This window comes from Haplochromis burtoni, unplaced genomic scaffold, assembly GCF_018398535.1.
Source record: "Haplochromis burtoni strain Fernald_Lab_line unplaced genomic scaffold, NCSU_Asbu1 Contig_346, whole genome shotgun sequence".
In the NCBI taxonomy this organism is placed as follows: domain Eukaryota; kingdom Metazoa; phylum Chordata; class Actinopteri; order Cichliformes; family Cichlidae; genus Haplochromis; species Haplochromis burtoni.
The window spans coordinates 521,603-544,506 of NW_024582707.1; the positions used below are offsets into that span (position 1 = coordinate 521,603).

A 22,904-nucleotide genomic window follows, 5' to 3' on the forward strand; every position below is an offset into this window, starting at 1 on the left:
TATAGATTTCATGTGGGGACCATCTGACTAAGCTGAAACCACAAAATGTCACTACTTCTTCTGCTTTTGGCTTATTGCTTTTAGGAGTTCCAACAGCAGATCATCTGCCTCTATCTCACACTATCACTAGCATCCTCCTCAGTCACGCCACCCATCTGCATGTCCTCCTACACCACATCCATGAAGCTTCTTAGAGATGTTCCTCTTTTCCTCCTGCCTGTCTGTCTGTTTGTCAGCAGTCTAGTGTTGACAGTTTTTTGTGACAGTATCTGAGTTTGACCTTGACTGTCACTGTTAACTCTCAAGATCAAAGTTGGCCTTGAAAATTTTTTCAAGGGCTGTACAACATGGTTTTTATTTTTCAATATGACATCAAAATAAAGTTAAAGATCCATGAATGGATCTTAAAATCTCAAGTTTTTTTTACAACTTAAGAAGCCAAAGATTTCAGCTAATTCTGCTCCAATCATATGGGTAAAGATAATAAAATACACAGTTTTGGTATATAACGCTTCAAGGTCATGGTCACATGAATTATGGAAAAGCTTTAGTTTGTTTTCATTGGGGACATAAACACTTTCTTTGTTTCTTTGAGTTTTTAAAACATTTTTTTTCAATAAAATATTATGCGGCACTCAAAGATTAATACACTACACTAGATTTCCACATTACAAAGGTTTACTTCAGTTTCAGTGTAGCTTTGTTTCTTGTTTCTAATGTTATCCTTGTCTCTCCAAATCAAATATACTAAGAACACTGATTACAGTAAATTTAGGTTTTGCTGCTTTACTAAAATTTATTTATTTATTTTGCTTTTAATGTCATGCCCAAACTAATGCACTTACTGTACTCCAAGTTTATTAACACTATATTATTAATAATGGTGTCGTGTAGTGGTTTACACATTCCCTTAACTCGTGAAAGATCCCCTGGTCGAGACCTGGAGGAGACACAAATCCCTTGGGGGTTGCATCGGGAACCCCCACAGCCATCCACTGTGGAGACTCCCTGTGAATAGGAGAGCAGCTAAAATATAGTAATATAGAAAATAATACAGGCTCTCATGGGCATGACAGCATCCTGTTTTTGCATCTGTATGTCTACTATAATTTCAAATTTCATTTTTTATTACTTATTATTTTATTTACTTATTACTTGTAATTATTGTAAACACATATAAGAGCATCTCAAGCAGCTTATAGAAGGAAATGTTCATGATAGTTTTTTAAAAGCATCTTTGACTGAGCGGAGCACACAAATGTGTTTGCTGTCATACTACGCACATGCCTCAGCCTAAACTGCCTCCATTGTAAAACAAGCCATAATCTATTTTTTTGGCCATTTTCATTTGCCCATTTTTTTGGATTTTGGCCGTTATTATTATTGCTTTTTCATCCCATCCATTTACGCAAATAGCAAGCCATTTGCAGCAATTTGGAAATTTTATTTTGGAGACAGCAATTTCTACGCTAAGAGGCCAAGAGAGAAGGAAAGAAAAGGAGAGTGAAGAAGAGTGACAGAAGGAAATACAGAGGACAAAACTGGGCAGATCTGGAGGAGATTTTGAGAAAGAATGAAAGATGGCAGGGTAATTTCATTGCCTTGACCTGCATGCCTTCAGTTAAATGAATAAAATGTTTTTGGAGGCTGATTCATAGCTGCACTGTGTCACTTAGCCATCCTGGCTGCTATGTGACACTGAAGGATATGGAAGGGGAAGCAAATATCACAGAAGCTGTCAAGGTGCTGTCTAGCAGCTTCCACTGTTTGGGTTCAAAATGAATGCCAGTCTCACAAACCGTTCAGGCACATTAATGCAGACTGGTAAAAACTCTGGTTGTCCAACTCAGATGTGCACTATAACAAATAATTTCTCTACTTAAGCTAAGACGGATCCTTACTTCTTCTGTTTTATTGTTATGATATTTATTATTTACCTAATACTTTGACTGTAGTGCAATGAGCAGACAGAATGATAGTCATTTTACAAGTTGGGATGCAATGATCCAATACCGGTGCTCTATTTTCCCCAGATTGAAAAACTACAACCTCACCGAGAGGAACTCATTAGGGACGTTTATGTAAGACTGCATTAGACTTGGGACTGCTGCTGCCTAAAAACTAAGTTGGCAGCCAAGCGTGAGTAAATAAACAGTGACTAAACAAAAAAACAAAGACCTTTATTTAATGTTTGTTGACTATGTCACGACTGATGTTTGATGTGCTTAACAAAGTCAGAATACCTACTGATACTGCATCATTCTGCTTTTAATCATAATAATATTAATATGTTTCTATTTGTCATAGATTTGCTCCATAATAGTTGCTGGATGCTGAGATTCAGTTTTAGTGCACCTTTCATATTAAAGAAGATTAAACCTGAGGTTATTGCTGTCCTTTTATCCATTTGATCAGATCATTCATTTATTTCATTCATTACTTTTTATTTCATTACTTTGCACAGTCACAACAAATCCTGTAAAATCGATGAAACTGCTGTGAGTATTGTAAGTCTATAAACGATATGATTAAACATCCATTTGTGTCCACGTCAACACCTACGGCCAATTTAGAATCTTAAATTAGCCCAGCATGCATGTCTTTGGACTGCGGGAGGAAGCCAAAGCACCTGGAAACAACATGCACACTCATAACATACAGGAACCGTGCCGGTGCAAACCTTCTAGACACAAAAAACTATTTGCTGGTATATTACTTTATCTTCAAAAACAGGCCTGCTGACTTTTCACTATTTATCTTGCAGTGACCCCTTTAATTAAAAGTAATTATTTAACTTAATGCACAACTATTTTTTTCATATTATATGTACAAACTGTAAATCCAAAATAATATATGTAAAAAAATGTCAAGATACAAGGAAGTCAGTCATATTTTTTAATAACAATTTCAATATTGATTCAAAGGTACTTTGTAGTACACTTACACAATGATTATCAATGGCATAAAAAGAAAGACTTTTTTTTGTCATTTTTCCCCCCCACACAAACCACACAACCCTTCTCCTCTTGGACTCCACAGCACTGCTGCATGGTGGTCACATTTTCTGAAAGGTACCAAAATACATGTGTTATAGCCCAGTGAAAAAAACCAAACAAACCATATGTGACTCATATGTGCAAGTTAAAGACTGCTCTGTGCATTTTTTCCATGTTGAACTGGCTACTCAGGCTGTCTCTTGGTGCCCAGCTGGTGGGCGTTTGACTACAGTGAGTCAAACTGGTGACTTTTAAAAATCGACCAGTTAATGCCAAAGTACTGTGGCAGCACAGTGTTTCTGCCGAGAGGAGATATGCACAACAAAAACGTGAATTTGTACGTTCCATCATCACCCGACGCAGTTACAAAAGTAAAGAGATATTTTTCTGGTATGTGGATGTGCAGCGAGTTTACAGCTGCCTTGTGTTGACCTAACTGCTAGAGCTCACGTTGCTTCCCGGAAGCACAGGCTTCAATGCTTGTGATTCTTCGGTGATCCCTTTAATGCATCTGCACTTCCTGCCTGTCAACTCATCTTTGTTCATCAGCTTTTCCCACTTATGGCACCAAGGAGAAAAAAAAGTAAGCAGAGCAAAACGGCAGTGAAAAATTGGAGGCATAGGACAATGATGCATGCGCTCTTAAAACACAGATCACCTATAATGTGAACATATTTCTGAGGAGGTGTGTCCAGATTTGTGCCAAATTTAAGCGGTTTTGAAATGGAACTTACTGGCTAATGATTCGATCATACAATGTTAACTGTGCTTTTTATTGCTCAAAAACAACAACAAAATTCATCCACACTGGATGTCAATTTGAAGCCTCTCTCCCCCTGGCTATTCTTAAAAAAAAAAGAAAAAGACCTCCCTTATTGTTTGTTTGTTTTTTGCTATACCCTTTAACGAAAAATCTTTTGTTTTATTAAAAAAAACAAAAAAAAACAAGAAACAACTGATTAACACTCCCACTCTCCTTGTTCTTTTTTTCTATTCCCCAGTGGTGAAAGATCAGCCCAGAGAAAGGCCTTCATGAGAGTAATTGTGAGCCCGATTGGAAGAAGACATAAAGATGAATTAATTGGGAGATGAGAAAAACTCCGCTTTGGCTAAATCTGTTCCAGGTCTTCTGGGATCCTTTAAAAAGCCTATGAACAAAGCTCCAGTGTCAGCAACAAACAAGTGTGGAATCCAGTCCCACAAACCTTTGTGTTTGTTGCGTCTGAGGCTGGGCTAAAACTAATTGAGTAATAAAATCTGCCGTAAGCAGACACGAACAAACTCCTCACATCACTTCTCGCTAACCCACAACAAAGCCACTGAGAAACAAACTGTATTTTCCAAACAGCCTGAACCACATATTCTTATATTTGACACTTTACACAACTGAATGAAAATAATAATAATGATAGTCAACCATCCAAAGATAAAACCATCTTTCATTACATACATAGCATTGAATTACATTCTAGAGTTCTTAACATCACGAGTTAAATGAAAACAAAACAGCAAAAATAAAGTCACACTTAAAGGTTTTCCACTAACAATCGAATCCACATGGGAGGATAAACACTGCCATTTTCCATTAGGAAATGATCAGTTTGATCCACTGTTATCATATCAAGATATTGGCACAGGTACACAGCTTATGAAAACTTTTCTTGCTGTTTTTTTCCAATAACAGATGTAACTGTGGTTTAGTCAGATTTTTCGCAGTGTTTGTCCACCCATTCAAAAAAATACAATGAGAAAAAGTTGGCACTGAGTGGAGAAGCTCGAATGAATAGTGGTGTGAGGAACCTGGGGTTACATTGCAACTGAAGCTGAACTTTTCCTTCATATATTGTTAATAAAGAAAAAAACTCATTTACATCCATCATAAATCTTAATTTTAGTAGCTATGTTTTCGTCTTGAGTACCTAAAAACCTCTCAGTATATATAGAAAAAATATATTTGGTTCTACATACTCAGTACAGATAAATCGGCTCCTTCTGTTTAATTAGATTTATAATAACTTTCTTTATCAAAATGAAGCTTAAAGTAGACTGCTCTGATGAGCTTGGCTGAATAACGATTTTGATAAATCTGGGATGTAAAGAGACTGGATGATGATGAACACAGGCCCTTCATCTATATGCAGATGAGCTTCCTTTGTCAATAAATGAAATGTATTTTTCTTGCTCAGAATATCAGACTCAGTGTTCCAGAAAAACACAAAATGTTTATACTGGCTTACAAGCTTGTAAAAAGCCACTACAACAGATCAGTCAGCAATCAGACACCAACGCCTCAACTATGTCAAGTGAGCAGTAAAAATGTAAACGTCACTTCTGTAGGCAACATTCATCCTATTTATGTCACGAACGCTCTAGTGTCACACACTCTACTGCAAATAGAACCTCATCAGAATTTGAAGCAGGGGCATTAACAAGGATTTTACTTGTGTTTTCATGTCCACTGCGGTGATCCAAGCTTAGATTGACACAAATGAGGAATATAAAAAACACAATAATTACAGAGGAAGTCACCGTCACATGGTGTGCTGTTCAGAGCTTGGTTTAATTCTCTGGGTGTAAAGAAGTATATTTCATAAATTCCGCAGCCTCCTGCTCTGTATGTGAAACGTTAATGCTCTAAAAACAACACTGACCTGGTTAAAAATGTATTTCACTTCCTTACAAATCTTTAAGCCACATAAATAAATACTCAAACTTCTCTTTCATTTCTTATCAGTATAATATTACAACCTAACCTCTTAGTATGAATTATTCCTCTATACTCGGAACAACATTACCACACTGACTACCTAAATACCAAAATATCAAAATGCACATCCTCCAGTAAAAAAAAAAGAAGAAAAAAAAGACAAACAAACAAAAGCAACATGAGACCAGCAGCTTCAGACAAACATACAAAAATACAGTCACTGATTTTTAAGACATCTAATTTACCACCTTCAGCGCTTCGGTTTTCAGTAAGCCGATTGCAACAAAAGTAGTTTCATGAAACGCTTCCAAAAAGCCAACATTCAGGATGCTGATATTCATCTTGTAATGTTTTGTACAGCACAGTTTAGAGTCTAAATGCTGTTATTTTATCCTGAAAATGCAATCTAGCTTTCAACTCAGTTGGTCGATCATTCAGTCATGTTGAGGAATGTTTCTTTTTTGCAACACTACTGCAGGCCTGAGAATTATCTTGAAATAATCAGTATCAATTTCTATCTCTGACTTCCAATAAGAAAGCTAAAATAAAGAGCAGATAGAACTACTTATAACTATATAACTGCTTGTGAGAAAAAGAGAAGAGGGCTTCGTTGCTCTCTGCCTCGAAAGATTTCACCAACACTTTTAAGAGTTAAATTATTTATAACATCCACTAAACTGCACTCAGACTGGTGGTCATCATGATACAATATAAGTACTATAGTGACAAAGCAAACCTCTCTGGACATGCCCTGTCAGAGTACACAACCAAAAGTCTGTGTGGTGTTTACATAGTAAACATTACTCATTTTTTCCCCCCTGTTACCAAATTAAATAAAATTGCTAGCAAGGCAGTGAGAGAGGCTGCTCCGCCACACAGCACTCCCAGTCAAACTCATCCCTAATGGAGAAATAATGCTTTTTCTCATGCCTCCCTCTGCAAGAGTCAGTGGTGAGGGTCAGCTTAAATGCACCACTCCTGGACCTCAGAGTGAAAACCTTATTCTGTTCAGTAGCAATTCAGTAGAGTAGCAAACGTTTAAAATTGAGGCTTTCCTCACATTATGATCAACAGAGGAAAATAAGCATCGCAGGAGATTATTATATATATTTATATCTGGCTCTAAATCAGCATATATGGGTTGAGAAGCAACAGGAATCGTCCTGATAACAGGTTGACTGATTTTATATTTTCATCCAAAAGGTATGAAAAATGACTGTGTGTCATTTTGATCGGCAGCTGACCGCATCTGGATTAAAAGATATTTTTAAGCGCAGGGATTATCAGTCCAATTCTATAAAGTGCATTTATCAGACTTAGTTGACACATTTTGGGGGGACATCAACAGGGAATCAAGATTTTGCTGAACATGGTCATCACCATTATCAAGAGAACAATCATTAACGGAGTTCATGCTAGATTATTGTGAGCCATCATGTTTGGGATTCAGGAGGCAGGATCGGGTCTGGTTTTCTGTTGCTTGCTCTGCATTTGTTGTGAATTAGAGTTCCCCAATTTCACCTGGAAAAAAAATCCCATGATGCTAACTTTTCCTACTGTGTAATAATTACAACATACTCTTAAAACCTACGTCTGTAGATTTAAGGTGATGTCACAGAACTTAAAGAGAATAACATAGCAACTGATGCAAGCACTGATCCTGTCTTTTCTGCAGGGGTAGCTCTTATGCCTTTTTCAAGGGGGGTGGATAACACGCAGTTGAAGTGCTGAAGCAAGCTCCGTGTTACTCTATAGCCGCATTATACGGCATATTAATGGGCTCCTCCCAAATAATAGCTCAACAATAGGGCAGGTTAATTTTTAACAACAGGTCAGGACACAGATTATTAAAATTAAATGAGTAGTTTTAGCAGTAGTGATGCAGCAGTTTCAGAAGAAGAGAGGTGAATTTTGTCTGACGTTATATTCAGAAGATCTTAGATGATTTATTCTTTCTCATATACAAAAACCTCTGAGCAATAATCTGAGATTGTTGTTGTGTGCATGTGTGTATTTTTCCATTTGGGAACCAAAGAAAATTTTTTTTTCTTGTTTTGACTTGGATGCATACCACTAAGGAGACATGACATCAGGTTTATGACTTAATAAACCTGTTCACCCCACACAAAAAGCAGCAAAAAAGTACAACAAATGATGGCACCAACAGTTAATGTCCTTACCGATCTAAATCTGCAGCCATGTCTTAAACAAACTGTACTCTAAACTGAGTAAGTAACATTGCAAAAATAGGAAATTACCCCCCATTTGTTGATTATTTGAAATCAACAAATGTCCTAATTTCATTCAATATAGATTACAAAATGCAAAGAAAATTTTCAACTAATCTCTCCACCCTCCTCCTGGTTCAATTGTCCTCCACAGAGTAAAGAATGATGAAAAAGAACCAGAAAACAGTGTTTTGATTTGATTTAACATGTGCACCTTGTGTACAGATGGATAATATTGCTTTTACACTGGAAAATGTGGAGTATTTATATAGAAAATATCCAAAACAATATAAATAGTTTTACATTTAAATCTTTTTTTAAGAAACCACGTATTTACCCACAACTGAGTAAGCTAGACCCTTCCTAACCCCTTTGGCACAATAGTCATATTAATATTATTATATTGTATGTATACAAGACATTTGAATAGGAATGCTCACTCACACATTCAGAGTAGTAACACAGTTTCTGTAGTCGTAACACATATTGGTACTGTATGTTATAAGATAGCTCAAAAAGATCTCTTTTTTCTTTTTCTTTTTTAACATTTGCTGATATGTAAATAAACGTACTTTTATCTGAAACAAAACAGAACTGTCATTGCATGCCCTTAGTATTTACAGAGTCATTTTGTCTGAGTTTGTTCTTGCTGGCTACTGTAGAGCACAAATTCGTAAGTAAACTCAAAAAAGAGGAACCAGACTGTGGACTATCATGATGGACAACAATGCAGCACTTATTTTTGGTGTGTTGTGTTTATCAACGGTCCAATTAGTAATCGCTTTAATGGTATGTGCACACTGTATACACGCCACATGAAGATAAAATGTATTTAAAAAACTGCTTGTGTTGTGTATGAAAACCTCCTGGTTTTAATTTTTTTTTGTATTTGTGTTTTTTGCTTTGCTTTGCAACAACTGATTTTCTCAGTTGAAGGAGCTGAAACAAAGCCAAGGCCTTGTTTCTCAAAAGCATCTTAGTAAATATGTTCAGTGGCACATTTTTCCTCCAGGTACAGGCGTTGGCACATATATAAGAACACTCTATTTAAAGGCATACCCAAAATCTTAAAAAGCCAAATCTAATCTCCTACAAATATATGAACTACTGTTGCCAAACACTTTGAGTTCACTCACATTTTCCTCAGTCTAGGATATATGGCACGAAGCCAGACTCTAAAGACTAAACCAATGGACTTAAATTCTTACTGAAGTGAGAATACTGACGGCATGAAGCTACAGGCGGTAAAGAAACAACTAGCCTTATTGTCTTGGTCTTAATTCAATAATTAAAATGTCAAATCTCAAAAACACATTGCTATTTCGGGGATCATTTGCATCTTGCTTCTATTTAACCATGACTTCCTGAAGTATTGTCATCACCACACGGTTGCCAGGCAACTAACAGAGACTTCCTACATTTACCTGACAGATAAAGCATGAGAGTGGTATCGATTGCCTGCTCTTGTAACCGCAGCCAATTTTCCACAATAAGGAAGTATTCCTTTAAGTCAATACTACTTGAGGTCTGGCTAATTTTCAAGTCTGTGTTTTCCTGGATCTGCATCACTGACATTTTTATTTGGCTATACTGGATGTCAGTCATCATCAACAGTCAACTAGTATGGTCTTGTGAGACTAACAGTAATGTGGCAGCAGTGTATTAAGTAAACCTAACATTTAAAAAAATCTACCTAATGCTCAATTTTTGTGAACATCTTTGGTTGTTCTGCCACCTTTGTTTAAAAAATAAAAAATAAAAATCATAGCACCTGAGCAACAGATGGACCTCATAGTGGCTGAGGAGGACGCTCCCCAGCTTGAATCTATCAATTTGCACCCACTGACATTATAGATTGCCGTGATTTCAATTAAACGCATTCAGAGCACTGTCTGTGATGAAACAGGACGACTGTGTCTTGCTGACATATTGTATAGAGAAAATGTCATGACTGGGATCCAGCTAAGCCTCGTAAAATGCAGTGTTAAATGTCACACATCAACATTTAGCTTTGAGATCAGACGTCTGCCAATGATCCACCTGAATCTCATTTAATGACTAAGATGTTTATGGTAAAACAAGGCCTGGTCTTTTCAGTCCCTCTGTCGTCCTCTTTCTCAAGTCACACACAGAAAGCTACAAAAGGTTTGGTCCCAACAGCTTCAGGAGTCATGTAGAAAACATACATTCAAACTTCTGAAGAAAACTCATTGGAAGAGTAGAAAATACTGAAATGATCGCAGGATAAAAGAAAGCCGTGAGACAGAAAGGGACCAGGGACATAAATCGCTTAGATTGGGAAGTTGAATAAATGAAAAGGTGGTTCTTAACATAGTGCCTGTATATGTCAACACTGTTGATGCAATGCACTTTGTCAGAAGCGTGTTGGATTTAATAATCAAAGAAAAATCTGTAACCTCATACATATTTACAGTGTTTCCCTTACATTGTATTTGTATCAGTGTGCCCACAGTTGTGTTTGTCAATGTGCACCTGTGTAAATGTGCCTACGAGCCAATGTATGTGCCCTTGATAGCCTCTGACGATTCTTATAGGCTGAAGGAGTCTTTATTCATCAATACTGTTTGCTGTCATGTTGCCATCACATCTGATTAACTAAGATACAGTAAAAATACACTCACATTACCCCGCACACACGCACAGACACACACACACACATCCACAGTCTCTAATTAGTTGATAGCCAAGTTACCTTAAGGCCACTACCCTAACTTCAATGATGAGTAGCCTCAGACCCTCACAAATGATCCCTGGCCTTACTGGTGCCAAAACACTTCAAAGTTATAGTGGCCAATTTTGCAGTTTTCCATTCACATTCGTGAGAAACGGCAAGAAAATACAACATGGGCAAGTTTCTTAGACTCGCAACTCACTGCAAACATGTAAACACAAACACAGTTTGGTGTCTTCACCAAACTTGTCCTACATTTGTCGGGCAAATGGATTTGTCTACCCATTATCTCTTCTGTTTACAAGCTGTGTTGTTTTTGAGTGCTTTTCTTCATTTCTGTGATTCATCTCTGCCTCACAGTGAGGATGAACTCTGGCTGTAGTTTCTGAGTGTCAGTCTGGTGTATCTGGGCGAAGGGGGTGAGGGGGGAGGGTGGGACGGGACTGGAGGGAGACAAAGACCTGTCTCAGAGACAGGTGAGCCACTGCTGGAAGCCAGAGAGTCACGGAAGGGTGACGGAGGAGTCAAAGCGATTAGCTCCTCCTCCAACTCTGCCCTCCTCAGAGGGGAGTCGGTGAGGCAAGTGAGCCGACCCCCTCGCATGGGGGAGCGGGACGGGGAGGCCTGGGAGGCCTGGGAGTGAGGGGGTGGCAGGGGGTAAGGTGAATGAGGCATAGAGTGAATGGGACAGCCACCCCGGCCTCCAAAGCTTGATTCAACAGGAGGAAGCGGCTGGACATCAGCGTAGGTGGTGAGGGTCGGGGGCATCTGGAGTTCACGGGGTAACAGATAGGGGTCGGCGGGATGAGGAGATGGAGGTGTGTGTTTCTGCATGTGTGAGTGTGATGGGGAGGACGAGAGCATCATACTGTTGAGCTCCGTTATGTTGGCAGTGAAGCGGTTAACCACACAGCTGATCTGATCCATCAGTGAACTCTGGGGCTCCCCTGGGCGATCGTCCACAATAACCAATCTACCGTCACTCCCTGTAACAATAGAGCCGCTGCTGGGAGGACCGCAACTGCTGCCGCTGCCGGCGCTGCAGATGCTGCTCGGATACTTTGGAATACTGCCCATCTGAGGCTCCTCTCCCGAACTCGCTCCTATTCTCTGGCTGACTGTGCTGATCGGTGAAGGCGTCTGTGGCCGGTATGTGATCGAGTAGCGCTCCTCTGCTTCTGAGAGCTCATACAGGGTCTTGTCGGTGACATTGTCAGGATGAGTGGGGAGAGAGGACATGGACGGGAGTGAGGGCAGAGGGACATGTGGTGGCAGGTCAGCCCCACTGCAGTAATGTTCCTCAGGGGTTTTGGAGAAAGGCTTAATAACAGCAGTCTGATTGTTCTCTTTCTTCTTGATGTGGAATGACAGACGCTGCCACAGGTGGTTCCCACGTGAACTGCTGCGCTCTGTCTGTGCCCACGACACTGATTTACCATTGGAGCTACAGAAAAGGATGAAAAAGAGACAAGAGAGTGATGGGGAAAGATTTAATTTATTTTGTGCATGCACACAGTTTGACAGAAGGCTGTCTAAAGGATTACAAACATTTCTCTTACTTCTTTGAACTGAAGACACATTTTTCTGGCATTAATAATAAGTATTGTTTTAATATTCTACTCAGAGGATTTGCTTGTGGTTCTGTTCTTACTGTATGGCACACAACACTGTATATCATTCCAAACCCAAGATAGTACTGCTAAATTCATTTTTACATTTGTTTATCCTACAGTTCGACTCATTATGCTGCTCATTAATATTTTAAGTCTTTCTTGTTAACAGTCGTGTGAAAAAGAAAGGTAGAGATCTTGTATGAAACTAAGTACACCCTTACTGCTTCCACAGGAACTAAGATGATAAGTAGCAGCGAGCTAATCAAATCCACTTCATTAACTGATCATTAACCATTGTGAACAATTCTTTTAAAACAGAAGTCTTGGCAGCACATTGCCAAGGAGGAAAATATCATCAACAATGCTCTTAGTTGTACATTTGTTGGTGCCCTTCAATCTGGGATGGTAAAGAGACCATTCTCAAACAATTTAAAGTCCTCCACAGTGAAGAGGAACTAACAGACATTCAAAACAATTGTCAGTCTTCCCAGGAATAAATGCCCTGGTGAGGTGAATATGTGCCAAAACCCAAGAGCTACATCTCAGACTCTAACATTTAACATGTTAATTGAGGCCTGTAAAGTTAATCACACCGCAAGTAGAAACAGACTGAACAAGTATAGCTTGTTTGGAAGGGTTTGCCAAGAGAAAGCCCCTTCTCTAAAAACAACATAGAAGCACAACTTTACAAACTTGCATCTGAACAAATCACAAGACGATCTGAGAAAACTCATATAGAAATTTGTGAAAGTACTTCACAGGACTGTTTCTTTATCACATGTCTGTGTTGATTAGTACTGTTAGTTAATACTATATATACAAACGTATCCAAATGGAGCCTTTACTCGGACAAAGAAACCAGTTTGACTTTATAAGCGTAGTAATTTAAAGCTTATAAAATCAGTAGCTTGTTCTTCAGTGTTCTGTCAGGTTCTTTCATCCTGCTTTTATTTCTTCCTCCAGCTTACTTTTCTCCCCGCTTCACATCAGTCACAGCGCTTCCACCCTCTTACCACCACCTCCATCCCTTTGTCAGGTTAATTAGTGTGATTAATCTAAAGTTGAACTCCTGATTAAAAGTCACACCGCCATGGCTGGGAGTGAAACGAACTGAAATCACTCTGGAGACACACAAACCCACACACAGGCTGTGATGCTTACACACACACACACACACACACACACACACACACACACACACACACACACACACACACACACACACACACACACACACACACACAAACCATACGCCATGCATGTTGATTGAGCAAACCTGACAAAGCCAAGAAAGAGTTGATTATCTTATCTTAAATTTGATCCTATTAGAAATAGGGGTTGTGGAAGGCTTCTTGAGGGGCTACGGTTCTACCAGAGCCATTACAAGAAGAGAGAAACCACTTTAAGAATCATAAACAGAAGTTACTAAAACAATATAGAAGTATGAGCCATCCATGCCACCAAAAGGACAAATATTTGCTTTGAAACTAGTGGAGCATCATCGGTGGTGATGTTGCACTGAAGCAAGGTTTGCAGCTCCACTGGAATTTGCAATTCAATTATGATCAATACCTACACCCTTACAGGTTTGTTCACACACTTACTCACACATTTGTCTAAAAGTGTGATCATCTATCATTAACCCTTTACTTTGCACTCACTGAAATATTAGGAAATCTAAATTCAAAAACCCTACAATGTTTTTTTAATTACTTTTGCATGTCATTTGTGTTATTATGGCGCAGATCAAGTTGTTACATATGAATTCTGATCTGTTAAAGGCTGGACAGAAGTTACGAAAGATCAGAAATTTCACAGAATTAAGGTAATTTAGATTTTATTTAAATCTAAATTACAGATTGAGAGCAAACATCAACTTTTATCTGAAACTGACTTTTTTGTTTTTATGAAGGAATCAGCTTGTTGATGAGAGCTGGGTCTCACACTACTACCCACAGCGGTAACAGCAGTTTATATTGGAATAGTCCATTGTGTCCAAGCCTCCAAAGAAAGGGCACAAGATAAAGACCACATCCTAGAATGTACTCATCTTCTTTTTGTTTGATAATCACCTTGAATTTGACTACAGTCACTTTCACCACACATATTACTACTGTGATATCTGTGGGCATCCGAGGAAGAACATTTGGCACATAACACCACAAGCCATCATGCACCTGCTCTCAGTGCAATGAACAAGGCAGGAATAGTTTGACCACACAACACACTTGCTGCTTGCCACTGCCAGATTTGGCTCCCTGTGATGTAAGGGAGCCAATTTTTAAAATGAGACGAGCAAAATTCAAATCACATTTGTTTCTTACTTTTAATGTTTGGTTTCCAAACTTTAAACCTTTCACTGAAGATTTCAGGTTTATCACTATTTATCAGAACCCACTGAAAAGATTCCAGGTAGAACATTTATAAAAGTTTCCACCAGAAAACAAAACTGATTCATGTATGGGGACAAGTCGATGAACCCTGTTAAGGTCTGTTTACTCCCTTAATTTCTGAGAATGTCCTGAAGGTAAATCCAGTATTTTTCCACAGTTCAGACATCAGTCAAACATGTCTTTTCTTTTTCCTCGGGTTTGCTGGACTCATGTCTGTATGTGTCTGTTCAGTTTACACAATGACAGCACATCAAAGGCAACAGTTTCCAGCCCTGCACTGAAGAGACAGACAGCCCTCTGCCAATTATCACCGCCCACAGAGGATGACAGGACCATAAGAGAAAAGGGGAAGAGCAAAGTAAAGCGAATGAAGAAGGAAACACTTGTGACATTTCATATAAGAGTGTGATTGAAATCTTGCTTGCCAAGCGGGGTGTGCTGGAGGAACCTGCTGACAAACAAAAATATTCCTTGTCTATTTTTTCTCCCCTTTTCATTTCGGGCAAGTGGCTTTGCGTCACTCCCTTTGTGTCTTTTGATCGGTTCCTTGTCACTGTAGATGACTTGTGGATGGCCTTAAGCAGGGTGTGAAAGCTATTATGTCTCTTTGATCAAACTACTCCTTTACCCTTTTCTTTTCTTCTTTTCTTATCACTTCCCCTCTTCATCTCTCTTTCTCTCTCTATGCATCTTCTTCTCCATTTATAATTCTCTTTTTAGTATTTTCCTTAACCCTTCTTCAGTTCATTCCAATCTCTTCCTTTGCTGCATCTCCATTAGGCAATTGTCTGCAGTTCATGTCAGGGTCAGAAGAACAGTCAGGCAGACTCGATGGAGTTCAGAGAATCAATCTCTTAGAGAGCTTAAAAACACCGACACACACGTACATGCACACACCATATATAGTCTCAGAGTGGGCTATTGGAGAAATGGTGCCTTGGAATATAACGGAAGAGCAACCCGGCATTAACCTGGTCAACAAGCCTCTTGGGTACACACAATCCACACACGCAGAAATACCTGAGTGTCTCTCCAGTGGAGCCTCTCCGTTTCCACAGGTTAACCAGACTGGAGGAGCGGCTGGCAGCTGAGGATGATTTGCCATCGCCCACATGCATGCGCACCACCGTGCTAGTGGTGAAGGCACTACGCACATTACGCTCTGGTTTAGCCAGAATGATGTACACCTGATGGAAACGGTTAGATATGAACAGTGACTACTTGTTGTCATTTACTGCAAAGATTAACGGCACTATGCTAATTTCTGGAGAGACTTTGATTGCGTTGGCTACACAAATTGGTCTTTTAATCTTATTTTTTTAGAATAATAACCAAGCCTCTCATGACTCACCTTAATATTCTAAACATATTATAAAAAGAAAATTATCAAAAGAAGCTTCTGCTAAGTATTTTTGATTGACTGAATTTCTTGTTTAGGCTTTTTTTTTTTTACTGTAGTGACACTGTACAAGAAAATCTAGATCCTGATATTACAAGTGCTGAAACATCTGTGATTAAAATATCAAAAGAGATGTTCTCTTGAATCTTAGCATTTATCTATTCAAATATTTGACTCAAATTCTCACAACTGGTGGGGAACTACAGTGAGCTCTGTTGCAATGGTCATTTGAAGCTTAATGTAGTTTATGCACAGATTTAGATAACAACTATAGTCGGATTCAGGTAATATTGATAAAAACAACAGACAAGCAATCAGAATGAAATAAAAAGCAATTTAAGCAAAGCAACCTTACCTTGGGTACAAACATGCAGCACAGAGCCACAGTGGCACTCAGGCTGACACTGAAGCACATGGTGATAATTTTGTAGTTAGAGCCAAAGTAGATGGGTACAAATGCCAGCCAGATAATACAGGTGGTGTACATTGTAAAAGCAATGTACTTAGCCTCATTGAAATTAGCTGGGACGTTGCGGGTCTTGGAGGGAAAAAGAAAGAGAAGCATAAGTAAACATTCCTTCATTTCCCTTCACAATTGCTGTTGAGCATTTCGCTGTGATCAAGAAAAATAAAGCAAATGTAGACATTCTTTACAGTATATACAGCGATACACACTCTTAACCCCTTACAGTTGTTATTTTATTGCTGGCCACACCGATCTGTGCAAGTGAATTAGGTGAGGCATTTGGCCTGCAAAGTTAAATTGGTTTACTCAGCTGCTGTGTTTAAAACTCGGTTAATTTATTTGTTTGAAGTGCAGTGCATTTATCTTCTGTCTCTTTTTACAATTCTGCTCTCATACTCCGCAGAAAATGGATGGCCGCTGGTCATGGATAATCACAACATTGACTTTATAATTTGATTGGGGTAACATAATTTCATTTACTGCCGCCAAAAGATTTGAGAGGCAAAACCACAGTGGCTTAATCATTTTTTTTCACATTATGTCTGTTTAAACCTCCTCATATGTAGAGACACTCATACAGAGTATCTCTACGGATAACAACACACTGAACTTTTATTGCATGTCAACAGCGTTTAGAGTTCTCTAACTGGCAGCTTTGCCAGTTGTAACAACATGTTTCAGTTGTGTTCGATACTGTGTTATAGAAATAATGCAAAATTGTCACAGGTATTTTTGATATTGAAGTGGTAATGGGAAAAAGTGACAAACACTATCTCGTACCTTGAAGGCATAAAAGGTGCAGCTAAGGATAAGCAGGCCGTTGTATCCCAGCGGGGCAACCACGCCGAGGTTCGTGGTGTTGCAAATGAGGTTGACCTGGCGGATGCTGGGATAGTCGTGGATGACCTGCAGACACCAGAGGAAATGTGACATGCGTGTTATCCAAAGTGTGACAACACTGTTGCTGTCACGTCTTTAATACAAATAAGAATTGACCGTAGTAAGTCAATGGCGGCATGTAAAATTACAGTTATGGAAGTAATTTCACTGACATTTCATGATTATGCTGCCCACTTCTGATGCACAATATTTATTGGTTTATTGAAAATGAATTCAGGCATTTCAGCAGATAAGAACCAAATGTGATGGTAATCAACTTTACAAATTATATGTGCTGTCAGAAAATTTTAAATTGAACAACTACAGACTTACAAGTAGATGTCTCAATATCCAGCTAGGCTACATCCATTTAGGGGTATACACTAACATTTTAAGCTTTGGTCTTGTTTGAATTCTTACTGCCTTTTATCTGCCAATCAAATCAATTATTTATAATCAGTGAAATTTCTGTTGACAATCAGATGCTGAGGAAACATGTGAAACCGGTAAAGTAGTTTAACACATTTAACAGAACTCAAAATACAAAAATCCAATAAGACACTCTCCTAATTTCTAATAGGGCAAATCTGCAATCTGTTATATTTCAAACTTAACATCCTCTGGTTATTGTTTATTTTGTTTTATTTTATTAATCTTCTGATTTGTCTCCTCCTTCTGATGATATTTTTTCTATTAAAACACACAGAGCCTACCTCCGGGGGCTCCATGAGGAAGAGAGCCACAATGATGCCCAGCTGTAGCAGTATGAGGAGGAAGGCAATGATAAGCTGAGCACAGGCAGACATGAAGCGAGGTTTCTTTGTGCAGATCTTCTTCTTGCTTCCTGCCAGGATCCGAGCAATGCGGTTTGTCTGGGGTCAGATTCCAAACATCATCAGGACATATAGTACATACTGAATATGCTGCAATCTGCGTTCTCCGTTCCTACAGAGCACTCACTGTTATTATGCAGGCATATCAATGAAAAACACATTAACTGCACACTTTTCACAACTTGTGGACCCACCATTTCACTCAGGCCTTACCTTGGTGACAAGTGCAGAGTAGCTCATGGCAGGTGACAGGCCTATTCCCAGTCGCTGGAGGTAGCAATGGATGACGTGGGGTTTGGCTATGAGGGTAAAGGTACACAGGTATCCCAAACAGATACCTGCCAGTATTATGTAACACAGTTCCCTACTGGAAGATTTCACGACTGGAGTGTCCCGGAATCTGAATATCCACATTCATAAAGACACGCAAGCAAGAATTTAAATAAACAGGAAGGAAAACAATTTCAAAAATCCAATGATTTTAAGAAATAAAAGGGATATGTTACCTAATAAAGACTGCAGTGACAAAAAATGTAGCCATTAGACCGAGGCAGGCAAATACCACAGCAGCAATGGGTTCAGGGTCTCCCCATCGAAGGTATTCCACTGGTATTGGGTCACAGCCTGGGGACGTGGGGGACATCAGTTTGTTAATGTATTTTTTCAGAAAAGATTATTCACTGATCATCAGTTTATTTGACATGTGACACACAGGAATATATATGGATAATAAGATTTAGGTAACAATAGCAAACTATTGTTCAGCCTTTACTTTATGCTCATTCTCACACTTTCTTTTTCTTATATCCAGTTTTAAACATTCTGAATAAAATTGGACTTCGGTTGCTTTCTAAAGGTCCAACAGCTTGCACAGGTCGTGGTTAGAGTTGTACATGTTAGACCTCCAGGCAAGAAACGCTTGCGAGTTATCCGTTGTGCCGAGCTTTGCCTGCAAAGTATGCAACTTTTGTATACAGATGTGGGTCTGATTTAGTATAAAAAGCATGAGAAGCAAACAGGGAGGAAGGAAGGGGGTTGTTGGTGTAGGTGCCCAAATGAGATGATGACTGTTTAATTACTATGAGTATGAAATCTCTCCACTATTGAACTATGGGACCTTTATTTATCACAAATTACAGTTTTATTTTTTTCCCTTGCACCTCCTTCACTGCTATTTGGAATACTACTTCTAATAATACTTTACAAATACGTCTTTGTACTTCACTTTCCTCTTCTTATCCATCCTCCTGGTCTTTCTTCCTCCTTCCCTGTCATTCACCATTTCTTGTCTGTCTCCTGTTGCTCACCATTTCTTTGTAATAATCCATCCATCACTCTGCCCGCTTCTATTTCCCCGAATATCTTCCTTATCTCTCCTCATCCTCATACCTCCCACCTACTCCTGTAATTCTCTACCTCCATCTCTGTCTTCCTCATAGGCAAGGAGATAAAGTGTCATTAATTAAAGGGACAGTTCTAATTACGAGCCGTCTTAATGCTTGCTGAATTATTGGTCAGTCTAGACATACTTTAGAGGGAAGAAATGCAAATAGTCTCTTTCTAATTCTCTTTCTGCCCCCTGTACATTTTATTTTTTAACCTTTTTTTCTTCCATTTTCTCTGCATGCAAACAGAGAAAAAGATCATTAAAGAAATAACTTAAGAAATCCATAAACTTTGTATTTAACATGGTTAACAAAGTTTATTAAATCAGTAATGAGGTTAGGTCTAAGGGCGTAAACAAAAGCATAAATGGGAGCCAAAGGGCCAGTACACAAACAGAGAAGCAAAGTCAGGCAGGACTTTCAGACTGAAATGACTGAAAAGCCCAAAGTGAAATATTAATGGAATGAAAACAAATTAAAATCTTTCTGAAATACAATTAAAAATAATTTAATGTATCCGTATCTGTTTCTTTGTCATCTTAAGAATATTTGTGATGTTATGTTTATGCTGTTAAATCTATACCTATACAGCTGTTCCACATAATAAACAAACTCAAAAACAATAACTACAGTACCTGTCTTTTCCAGTCATACAAGCTCAAGACCACCCACTAATGACAACGTGAGGTGGGTGGAAATTTAGCTCCAATTAATCTAGATGCTGGGTGGGCTTATCCCAGATCAGTGTTTTTCCTCGTGGGCTTTCTCAGAGCAGTCAGAAAGCATTTGCAAAGTCAGCAATTTGATAATTAGTTAGTTCATGGAACCTGCAGGAAATGCTGCAACGCTTGAGTGTAAACCAAACTGGTGCACGAAAGGAAGAGTGACCATTTGAAGTGAGCAGTCACAATAAAGTTTTTCAAACAATCTCAGACTCAGACTGTGGAACTTTACCAATCAGCGAAGAGGCTCAAATCCCATAGCTAATCCTCCCTTTTTCTCCTTCTTTCACTCTCCCTTGCTGCTGCTCATGATGGAGCCTCTATTCATCTCTATCCCACTTTCACCATGACTTTATTTTTTAAGTCTTTTTCCTCTTCCAGTCTTTTCTTGTTTTTGTTCCACTGCTGTCTGAAAAACTATTCCATATCCTTTCAATGGTTTTCGCTCCCACTTTGCTTCTGTCCTTGTCAGCTGAGACCTTGCTTTACCTTTTCCCTCTGCTCCTTTACCTTTTCCCCCCTCCCCTTTATATCTTATATATTTTTTTCCCTCAGATTTCTTTTGGCCTCAAGGAGAAAGATCAAAATGTCTGCTGGTGGAACAGGGCAAGCAGTTTGTTTACACCTCATTATTACTGTTCCATATAGCCCCGCAGGGGGACACGCAGCACTTATTGTTGATGAAACGAGACACATGCATGTAGTCACACACTCTGAGCCCACAGTCACGAACACTAACGAACACACGGATAACCCCAATTAAGCCTCCGTTCCTTTATCTTCTTTCTCCAGTGTCAGCTTTCTGCTGATCATTTTCGCACTGATTTACTCCCTGTTTCAGTTTTTAAAGATTCTTCTGTCTCAGACAGAGAAGCTCCCTCTGAATTTTCAGCAGGTCTCAATTCATGTTTTAATCATTGAGCTTGGTGAGGAGCTAGCGTGCAGTATAATGAGAAGCTGAAAGAACAACAAGGCAATATGCAACCTCTTCGAACGCAATGGAGAGGAAAAAAATTTTCATTGCAACTGAAGTGTATTTGCATGGCAAGCCGCTCTCGTTGCAGAATAATTAAAACACGAGTGACCATGTTGGTAACAAATTAACGATATGAGAGAGAGGGAGTGGCTGGGAGGAAACGGGAGTGGAGAAGAAGAAACTAGGAGGAGGGAAGAGGAGGGTATGGTAAATGGATGCCTCTCACTTTCTCTCTCTAGGGTAACTTGTGCAGGATTTCCTGTGCAATGCTAATATGTAATACACACTGACAGGCTGTATTAAGAACAAAAAATTCATCATGTGAATATTCTTTATATCTTTTATGATCCCTGGGGTACTTCTGAGATTGCAGGTAAAGATACCGACCTGTGAGGTCATTATTAGGCCAGGAGCCCAGCTCACAGGCTTGGCAGGTGTACTCATCAAACACAAATTCATTTTCTTTGCAGGGGGTGCACGTCCAGCAGCAACTCACTTCACCTTTACGGATCACCTGAAGGAGACAGAATACGCACTCACGCCATAAGCAGAGTTCAAACGAAGCCACTGTATTAATGTGAAGCTTTACTTTCAGTCATGTCACATAAATGATCTGTAGGAGGAGCAAAGAGGTCTGGTATAAAAGTAGAATACAGGCTGAGGTGAAAGAGGTGTAGGCTGGTAACGTAAACATGATACAAATCAGTTTGTGATGATAATGAAAATTCCTCAAACACTCATCATACTAATAATTTTATTATTCAGTTATTTTAATCTAATTCCGGGTCTACTGTGTGAAAATTACTCATCTTACCTTAATCTGCCCTTTGTCACAGGGGTCACTGCAGACTGACTTGATCACGCTCTCTTTGCTGGGCCAGATTTCATCATCATCTATTTTTAAGCCTCTGTTGTCCCAACTGCCGACGTTTATGTAGTCATAGTAGTCCTTCCCCATCTTTTTGAAGTTCATTATTTCATACCTTTAAACAAAAGGTGCACATTGAACAACAGTGGGAGGTTGTTTGCGCTCCAAAGAGATCTATGACGTCTCTGCACAGTTTAAAGCACCTACCTGCCGGGTGAGTCTCCGTTTTCATCAAATAAGATTCCTTCCCCTGACACACCGGTGAAGTTGGTTTTCATCAAAAAGTCCAGAAGTCTAGCCCCATCAATGGGTCGCATGGCATCGCACAGGCCCTTAAAACACATAGATGGTCATGTCGCACCCAGAAAAACAGTTATGACCATCAACTTTAACAACATAAAATTTCCATAATTTTATGGAAGTAAATTGTGTACAACTGGCCTTTCAATTAATTATTATTCTCAAAACATGTTCACTGTACTTTGGAAGCAACACAATGTAAAGATAAAATTTAACCAATCAGCTGTTGAGGTGAGTCGGCTCGCCACATTCTAGAAAAAGTGAGGACAGCGTGGCAGTATGGTTTCCTATGCAGTGCCTATTCTATGCAAGCCAAACAGTGCAACATTTTCACAATCATCTCATAAAGTTTAGTTAAAATTAAGCTCATGTTGCCATTTTTGCATTAATGAATTTTAAGTCATCCCCACAAAGTGTGTAGAGGTGAAGCAGCACCGGCGTTTGGTG

The 22,904-nt window shown here is 39.1% G+C and overlaps 1 protein-coding gene across 2 annotated transcripts in view; it reads right to left on the minus strand.

Annotated features, from left to right (window-relative positions):
* Window positions 1-2,882: 2,882 nt before the first annotated feature.
* The window catches only part of grm5b (glutamate receptor, metabotropic 5b), a 79,177-nt gene continuing 59,155 nt past the window's right edge, over window positions 2,883-22,904 (minus strand). For both annotated transcript variants that reach the window (XM_005942793.3, XM_005942792.2), the window contains exons 9-18: window positions 22,365-22,489; window positions 22,104-22,272; window positions 21,677-21,803; window positions 18,713-18,830; window positions 18,420-18,606; window positions 18,087-18,245; window positions 17,275-17,400; window positions 16,384-16,566; window positions 15,650-15,816; window positions 2,883-12,067 (exon numbers count right to left, since the gene is read on the minus strand). In XM_005942793.3, the coding sequence (XP_005942855.1) occupies window positions 10,978-12,067; window positions 15,650-15,816; window positions 16,384-16,566; window positions 17,275-17,400; window positions 18,087-18,245; window positions 18,420-18,606; window positions 18,713-18,830; window positions 21,677-21,803; window positions 22,104-22,272; window positions 22,365-22,489 (2,451 nt within the window). In that variant the 3' untranslated portion in view covers window positions 2,883-10,977. The remainder of the gene's footprint in view (window positions 12,068-15,649; window positions 15,817-16,383; window positions 16,567-17,274; window positions 17,401-18,086; window positions 18,246-18,419; window positions 18,607-18,712; window positions 18,831-21,676; window positions 21,804-22,103; window positions 22,273-22,364; window positions 22,490-22,904) is intronic.